Source organism: Triticum dicoccoides, chromosome 5B (assembly GCF_002162155.2).
Source record: "Triticum dicoccoides isolate Atlit2015 ecotype Zavitan chromosome 5B, WEW_v2.0, whole genome shotgun sequence".
Lineage (NCBI taxonomy): Eukaryota > Viridiplantae > Streptophyta > Magnoliopsida > Poales > Poaceae > Triticum > Triticum dicoccoides.
In genome coordinates, this window is record NC_041389.1 from 366,894,464 (window position 1) to 366,903,559 (window position 9,096).

The 9,096-nt window shown below is 49.6% G+C and overlaps 1 protein-coding gene across 1 annotated transcript; it reads left to right on the forward strand.

Annotated features, from left to right (window-relative positions):
• Nucleotides 1–3,621: 3,621 nt before the first annotated feature.
• LOC119305533 (glutathione S-transferase U17-like) lies at nucleotides 3,622–5,140 on the forward strand. Its single transcript, XM_037582031.1, has 2 exons — nucleotides 3,622–4,269; nucleotides 4,366–5,140. The coding sequence occupies exons 1-2, from the start codon at nucleotides 3,952–3,954 to the stop codon at nucleotides 4,741–4,743; spliced, it is 696 nt and encodes a 231-aa protein (XP_037437928.1). The 5' UTR covers nucleotides 3,622–3,951; the 3' UTR covers nucleotides 4,744–5,140.
• The last annotated feature ends 3,956 nt before the right edge of the window (nucleotides 5,141–9,096 follow it).

A 9,096-nucleotide genomic window follows, 5' to 3' on the forward strand; every position in this document is an offset into this window, starting at 1 on the left:
GAATCAGGTTCCCTCTTCATCCTTCTTGGTGTGAATATGACACAGCAAATCCATCACATCGTTTACTTCTTGGTCCTTCACTTTCTTAGGGATCCCAGGCCCTTTGGGCTTCCCTTTGAACTTTCCTTGATTCAACACTGCTGCCTTAGCCTTTCGCTTCTGCTTCCGACTGGAATTTCCTCCTCCGGTGTCCTGGGCGACTGTTTTGTTCTTACCACTCCGGAGTCGGTCCTCCTCTTTGCCGTTAGCATACTTGGTGGCAATCTCCATCATCCGAGTCAAGGACATATCTCCGGTCCGATCGAACTTCAGATTGAGCTCTCTGTAGCGAACGCCTTCCTTAAAGACACAGACTGCTTGGTGATCCGACACATCTACACTGTGTGATGTAGAGTGATCCATCTCTGGATATAGTCTCTCAAGGTTTCATTTGGTTTCTGCACGCAATGCTGCAGATCCGGTAGACCAACAGGTCTCTTGCAGGTGCCCTCAAATGTTCTGGTAAACACTCGGGCCAACTCATCCCAACTCAAAATGCTCCCAAGGGCCAACTGATTCAGCCAGGCCCTGGCAGAACCTTCAAGCATCAAAGGGAGGTGCTTCGTGGCCACCTCATCGCTGCCGCCACCAATGTGCACCGCCACTCGGTAATCTTCAAGCCAAGTGTCGGGCTTTGACTCCCCTATGAACTTGCTGACGCCAGTTGCCAATTTGAAGTTATGGGGGATCTCAGTGGCTCTGATGGCTCTTGCAAAACACTCTGGGCCGAAGATGTGGACCCTGCTTCCACTGGGCATGTCTCTATCCAGCCCTTCTCTGTATGTTCTGTTCCGGTCGACCAAACCCTGCACAAGGACGGACCTTGTGTCGAAGCCGGGCTCTCTGGGTCGACTGGAACTCCGCGGTAATTTCCATACGGACGCCTGTGATCATACCGCCGGGGCGCGTATGACTCGTCCCTCGAAAAGGGCGAAGGCGCTCGATGGTGGTTATCGCGGGCGTACTCACGATCATACTCTCCATGAGCTCTTCCCAGGATGCCGATCTTGGCGGTGATCACGATCTCCTCACCGCAAAGGTGACCTAGGACTGTGTGCCGACTGAACGGTGTCTGCCCTTACTGATCGACTGTGAATTCTGTTCCGTGACTGGGACACGGCGGAGTTCTGGTCTACTGCTGCTCGGAGCAACGCCCTGATCTGTTCCAAACCCCTTCCAGCCTCTGAACAAGACGGCTGAATGGACTCTGCGATACGTGCAGCAGCTGCTAGATTCTGAATCAGTGTGCGGAATACCTGAGTCTCTGGTGGAAACAATTGTCGTGAACGCCGATTGGACCCGGGGATTAGTCGACGGGCACACTCGTCAAGAGAATGTTAGAGATTATCCAAACGAGTGCGCTCAGACAGCGTGTCTAGGCGCACTGCCTCCAAGGCCCGAGCCTTGGCGGTTTCCCCTATGATGGGGGTCTGGAGAGCCTCCACGTTGCGGCGGTGCAGCTCCTCCCTTTGCTGCGAGCTGAGAGGTTGGGGCTGATACTCCTCATGGCCGAATGACAGGCCGTCGCCACTGCTGCGACAAAAACCAGGTGGGCCACGATGGGAGTCAACCATGAGGACTTCTGCCGCAAGGTCACAACTCCCTCTCTCGAAAAAGGTGTCTGCAAAATCAGTCGACAGGCCGACTGACCTGTAGTGAAATATGTCGGGCTCGATCGCCACGACTTGGGGGGGGGGGATGCCTGACGAGCCACCGCGTGCTTCACCCACTGCTGGAGCCGCGAACGACCAGACCACTTGCGGCACCGTCCAACAGAGTGAGACGATGACGCGAGGACTGACTGATACGAAGTCGACGGCTGCCGAAGGAGGACGCTGCACGCACTCGCGCGGAAGTGCCACGAACCACGGATCGGGAGGGCCTCGACGTCGAGGGGGGCTTCCTGGGGCCATGCGGAATCGTCGGCGATGAAAGTGATTGTGCCGAGTCGACACTCGCCACCCATGATCAAACCGCCGCCGAAAACCATGTTGATGAAGATCGAAGAAAATGCAACCTCGCCGGAAGTCGCTAAGACGCTTTGCCCCATGGTGGGCGCCAACTGTCGTGGTACTAAGTCTGGCAGTAAGTATAGGGGGTACGTATGAGGAGGAAAGGTCCTAGCTACGTGAGATTGTACGCAAGTGTTTACGAGTTTAGGCCCCTCTCGGAGGAGGTAAAAGCCCTACGTCTCGGTGTCCTGAGGCGGTCGACTGAAATATGGGTGTATGTGTTACAGGGGGTGCGAACCCTTGTCCCAGAGGAGGGGTGGATTATATAGAGTGCGCCAGGACCCAGCCCACCTCCGTTACAGGGGTTCAATGTACATAAAGAGAGGGCGTTACTGATAACGCCAGCTATAAAGTGCTATTAATGCTCTTAAAGACTACGGAGTGAACGCCTGACCGTTGCTGTCCTGAGTGACTCTTGGTGTTCAGTAGGTCGAGTGGTTTCTTGTATGGTCGAGTGACATCAGGAGGGAGGGGTACCCGAGTGATATGACTGGTCGAGTGGATTGCACTCGACGCCTTCAATTGGTACTCCTTGTTGTCTCTTGGGTGCCTTTGCTTCTAGGGTAGTGACCTTGGATAGGGTGTTTCGGTCAGGCCTATTACCCTACACTAGGTCTATATCATCATCAAGGAGGGCTGGCGGCTGCGGGAGTTAGGGTTCCCCGTGTCGCCTCGGGAAGGGATACAAGTTGAAAGGGAGTTTTTTTCAACACCACCTTCAGATGTGCAATACTGCAACCCTTCTCAATCTAATATTCTTCTCTAGTTTGTTTTGCAGTTCTGCGAACCAAGCATAGTTGGTTAGATTTATTGCAGTGAAATGAAACCATCAAAGTTCATTTTTTTAGATTTATTTCAGACATTTCGGGCGGCGTTTACATTGACTACGAAGTCGCTCGATACCAAGATGTATCCTGACGGTCTACCACACCAAGTTTTGCCCGGATTCGACGAGGAAGGAGCGATGACGACGGCGCACCTTCAGCTCGCTTCAGTTTTTATAGTTGTCGCTAGATGGTCTACGGACCTGGATGTATATTTTTACTACCTTCACAGTTGATGAATAGATCAGGCGTTTAAAAAAAATGTTATCGTGTTAAAAAGTACTCCACTCTTTTTTTAAACACCACCTTATATTAATTAACCGACCACTCCAGCACACTCAATCGATACAATATTCACCACACAAGACGGTACATCATTAACAAAAATATCATCTAATATATTGTCGAAGCTATACTTAGCGATTAAATGTGCCACCATATTGACCGAACGATTAATCTTTGACAATTGAAAATTGTTGATCAACTTTGAGATGCTCAACGCTTTCATCTTCAAGTCACGCATAGCAGATCTGTCATAGACCCCTGATACAAGAGACGCAACCACAAAAGTGCAATCAGTTTCTAAAATTATAGAATTATGAAGAGAAATACCTATGTATAGACCGGCAATGCAAGCCCTAAGCTCCGCTTCCTCCACGCTGCTTTGACAAGCATCAATAAAATCCCAGGACGAAACAATAACTTCCCCCTCCTCGTCCCTGACCACCACTCCACACTGGCTTCTCTACTCTGGAACACTAATGGACATGTCAAGCCACGTGCGCCATCACAACGCCCAACAACCACTGTTGGTCCAATTTGGTTGTTCTTAATTCGATCACGCACCGCACCAACCGCGCCCTTTACCCCAAGATGGATGGATCCGACAACTCCGGCCGCGCTCCGATGGCGTCGATCGGTCTCTGACGCCGTCGACGGCGTTGTTTCGAATCTTGCTGCTCCAGAAGACAAATCAAAATTACCGTTGGTTTACGGTGGTTCCACTAAGCTGGGTTATAAAAGTGAGTTAGTTGTGAGCTTGTGTGTTAGAAGAGCCGGCGGCGGCGGCGGCGGCGATGTCGGAGCCGGTGGTGGTCGTGGGCGGGTGGGCGAGCCCGTTCGTGTCGCGAGTGTGCATCGCGCTCAGGCTCAAGGGCGTGGAGTACGAGTTCCTCCAGGAAGCGGTGGGCAGGAAGAGCGAGCTGCTGCTCAGGTCCAACCCCGTGTACAAGAAGATGCCCGTGCTCCTCCACGGCGGTCGCCCCGTCTGCGAGTCCCTGGTAATCCTGCAGTACGTCGACGAAGCTTTCTCCGCCGCCGGGAAGCCCATCCTTCCGGCCGACCCCTACCACTGCGCCGTCCACCGGTTCTGGGCAGAGTATGCCGACTCCAAGGTGAGCAGCCATTCGATCGTGACCACTGGATCTGGAACGCAAGTTATTTTACTGTTCTGGTAACTGATCATGGCTATCTGTCCCGGGAGGTTGCAGCTCCATTCACCACTTCGGACATTGAGAGGTATGGTCGGCGGCGACAAGGCTGATGCCGCGGAGCAGGTGTCCGCCGCGCTCCGGCAGCTGGAGGAGGCCTTCGTGGAGTGCAGCTGCGGGAAGCCCTACTTCGGTGGGGATGACGTCGGCTTCCTGGACATCGTCGTTGGCTCCTACATCGGGTGGTTCGGAGCCGCGGAGAGGATCGCTGGGCTTCCCGTCCTCGACGAGGCCAGAACGCCGCGGCTAGCGGCCTGGGCGGTGCGGTTCTGCGCGCACGAAGCCGTCGGGGACCTCGTGCCCGACGCCGCCAGGCTCGTTGAGTTCGGAGAGGTGCTCCGCGCGGCGCTGGCGGCCAACGCTTCCTCCCGGCCGTGAGGCGCTGCCGCGCCGGGGGCCTCAGCGATCGGATCCAGCTCCAAGGCTCCAGTCTGGTTGGTTGGGTTCACTTGTCCCTACATACCCGCACATACGTCTCTGAATAAATAATGTTATTCAGCGAACGTTTTGTCGGAGGTGCAAGTTATAACAAACATTTTTCATGTCAATTTATATGTTGGAAGCATTGACAATTCTTACAAGCGAACACAGGAATTTTCGCGCAAAATCCTCTGTTGAATTTGTGAAGAAATTGTCACGTGCTTTTGAAGAATTTGCCATACAAAACATTCACAATTTCATGTCCCACGGCAAATGTTTGCTAGTTATTGGGGTCCATAAACAATTGCCATACTCTGATGGTCACAATCTCAAATGGTTTAAGAACTCGAGGCTATTCTAAATTGTTTTATGTTTTACATTTCGTTGGCACCATAACTTCTGCCTATTTATAATATCAATATGCGCTACTACGACGAGTTATGTACCCCAACTTCCACCCTAGCCGCCGTTGATTGTAGCCGACCGCTAGAGATCAAAACTTGGACAAAACTTGGCGGCTACAATCAATATCCTTTTATTTTTTTACTAGTTCTGTGTCTAGCTGTCTATCTATGACATTGGCTATTGTTTTTTTTTGATATTTATCAGATCTAAGATGCCCCATGAGTGTCTTTTCTTTAGAAAGAAGGCACTACTGTGTGCTCCTTTCTCTTCCTTTTCACATTTTGGTTATATCTATATCTATATTTTTTATTTCTTTCAAGGTTCACATATTCCATGTCACCACATGTGTCATCTAGCCCTCCACATCATTATGTACATGCAATCAATTCATATTCCGTTTCCCCTCACCTGCAAATAGGGGCGGAGGCATGATTGGAGCTTAAACGGGGCCGAACATGGTGATTCTTATTTAGAGAGGGCCAAGAAAGCTAATTTTGTCTAAACATCATGTCTAAACTAGCCATAAGTATAAAATCATTCGTATTGTACAATGCCATAGGGGGGGCCAGGCCCCTGCTGGTCCCCCTAGCTTCGCCACTGCCTGCAAACCCTTCATATCATCAATCATATGCAAGCCATTGACATCATTTTTTTTCCAGCAACAAATCATTCCCCTAAAGGCAGCAATCAACCTACATTTACGATTAGGTATGCTACAATTCATGTATGACAAGAATGTTGTGGGGCGTTATTCTCATATTCTAATTTAATTCTTAACAAATTTAGAGTACGGTATTTTGGAAATTGAGCTTCATGGAGGCCTTTATTTTGAAAAAAATAAAATTCAAACTTTTCGGTTTCCAAAAATTCTTAAAAAAACGCACATCTTTGCAAGGATGTAATGTGTATGTGTGAAAAAATCAGGGATGAAATACCTCGAATTGCGAGCTGCATAAAAAATCATTGACTTTGAGGAGTACAAATGCTAAAAAGCCCCGGATTTGTGTTTTTGTATGTCCCATTTTAATGTATTTCAACCTGAAAATTTGCACACGTGTACATTATGTATCTAGGAATATGTATATTTGTTTTCATGATTTTTTAGAAGTTAAAAGTTTGAATTTTTGAAGTTTCCAAATAAGGCATCCATGGAGCTCGATCTCTGTTTGGCATTTTCAACAAATTTATTGCTATGAATATGTACAAAAAGACGCAAATTATTAGCTATCACTCCCTATGTTTCTTTTTACTATGCTTATTGGGTTAGTCTTAAGCAAAAAAATTATCAAGAAATATTAGCAACTATACTCTGAAATAAATACATTATAAAATTATACTCTATGATGGATCTAATGACACTGGTTTGATACTACGAATGTTAACACTTTCTCTTATAAACTTGGTCAAATTTCAAATATTTCCACCTAAGAAAAACTAATATGCGGAGTAAAAAAGAAAACCGAGGAACGGATACTCAAGTTGATGCTCGGGCTCATCTGCACTAGGTGAACAGCGAATTAAAAAATAGCATAAAATCTGATTTCTTTTTTTATGCAAGATGACCGAGTGTGCCAGGTGCCTGTAAAATTTATGGCTAAATGAAATTTGAGGAGCTCATGGCAGAAAAAGACAAAATAAGCTCCAAATAATGTTGTTTTCAAAAGTTTCTCACATGCCTGAAATTTATCTTTTTTGCTGACAACTACTAAAATGTCCAAACTCCACGAAATTTGGCACGCACATGCGCATCTCGCATCACAAAAAAATCAGAAATTTTAATTGATTTACTATTTTCAACAATTTTACTGTTCGCCCTCGGGGTGCAGATGCACCTAAGAGCCAAAACGCTGCTTCCACTAAAGAAGTATAATCGTTTCCCCCCCATTTTTGTATCTGTGACGTACAACTCATGCTTGTGCGGTTGATGCCCTGTGGAGCCTACATTGAAGCATGATTTCTTGCACAAACATTTAGTACCACATCGGATGAGGAAAATAGAAAACATACTTATAATATGTTTTCTAGGGATTCTCCTTGTGCTTTATTGATCAAAAGAGATTACAATGGGAATATATATGGAATCATATGGTGCCCAAGCTAAATGTAATACCCCCAGTATCATGCTACAGAAATCTCCCCTCTAATGATGCCATGTCATCATGTTTAGCAAGCTTAAGTGCCACTTGATAAAAAAAATCACCAGTTAATTTGAATTTCGTAATGCTAAGTCAAACATTTACATCTTCAGAATTGCAAACAAAATAGTTCATAATTTTGCAAATATTCACTAAGAAATTATTATGTGGAAACTAAACTCATTTGATTCATAGATAAATTCCTATGATTTAATAAGTAGTCCAACAACAAATAAAATACCCCTTTTCAAAATAAACAAATATTTATAAAATTTTATTTGACTTTCAACTTAGTGGGCCTCTCCAAAATTATGGCTAATAATTATGTGCCAAATTTCATTGTTAGAAAAATTCAATTGCTATTTGTTTTAATCGCAAAACAGTGATGAAATAATAAAACAGAAAAGGAAAAAGAAGAAAAAGAAAAGGCCCACTGTGCACTTGGGCCGCAAGTGTACAGTGCAGCCCAACCCATCAGTGTCATCGTTCCCTTCTGTGTTCACCGGAGGCACAGTGGACGCGCGCGCGGCCTCCATGGCCATGAATGGCCATGCGACGGCAATCCCGCGTGCCCCGGCGGTGCATAAGGCCACCCCTAGCCCCACGGACAAACCCTAACACACCATATCGCCCTCGCTCGCCCTACTCTTCTCTGTTTAGATCGCGCCCGAGCCGTTGCTGCCGCGCCATCATCGTTGTCGCGTCCACTAGCCTCCCTGCTGCCTGAGAGGATGTCTAGGAGCGTCAGCATCGATGATTACTCCGCCTGCCCGCATCTATTCGAGTAGGGGAGCACCAGAAGTTTGCAATCGCCTCTTCTTCTCGCCACGGCCGCTGCCGTTCGTTGTCGGATTCGCTGCATCCCAACCCCTACGGCTTCCTCGACCAGGCCCCCGAGCTCGTTGTGAGTCCCTTCACCGATTCCCCCTTCCACCCCCCGAATCCTTTGCTGTAAGCCGCCGCCTCCCGAGCTCGCCATGGCCACCGAATGCTCGCTTCCACGCGCGCCTGCTTCAGTTGCTTCTGTTGCCCGCGGCCACCCACGCACTCTCCCTCCCCTAGCCACGACCGAGCCTGTGCCCCGCGCCGTGGCCGTCCCATGCCGCACGCTCGTCCTCCCCTGTCGCGCCCTCCAGGCCCGCTCGCGCGTGGCCGTGATCGCACGCGCGCGCCCGCATCGCCTGTAGTCGGCCGCCGCGGCCTGTCACCCTGGCCGCGCACGCGCCCCCGTCGCACCTACCTCAGGCCACTCACTGTCTCCTCCCTCGCATGCCGCTGCCTGCAGCCTCACCCGTGCCCGCTCGCGCCACCCCCTACCGCTGCTTGCTCGCCGATGCCCCATGCCTGCTGCCGGTTGGGGCACGCCCTGCCTCGCTTTGGCCGCCTGTGGCCGCACCCTGGCTATGCCACGCGCGCGCCTGCGGCCTCCCGCTGCCCCGTTGCCGCTGCTAGCTGCTCCTTCTGCTACTGCCCTCGTGCCTCGCTTACGCACGCGCGCGACCGTGCCCACCTCCGGTCGCCGCTGGTCGCTACCCCTGCTTGCCCGGTACCGCCCTACCACTCCCTAGCGTGCCCGCCTGCCTCTGCCGCTGACTGCCGGCGGAGCGCTGTGGCCACTGGCCCGCCTCTACACGCGCACGCGTGCAAACCCCCCTGTTGGTCGGCCAGTTTAATTAGCCTAAACAGGTTTAACACCAACCCCTTCAAAAATTAACCCTTTAATTTATTTAATGTCCCTGCCATGTGGTCCCGCTACTAATTAAACCAACTT

What these genes read in the sequence shown, in the direction of transcription:
- LOC119305533 (XM_037582031.1), top strand. Translation starts at nt 3,952, where the DNA reads ATGTCGGAGCCGGTGGTGGTCGTGGGCGGGTGGGCGAGCCCGTTCGTG. An exon ending in CAGAGTATGCCGACTCCAAG is followed by an intron (nt 4,270 to 4,365) that starts GTGAGCAGCCAT and finishes GGGAGGTTGCAG; the next exon opens with CTCCATTCACCACTTCGGAC.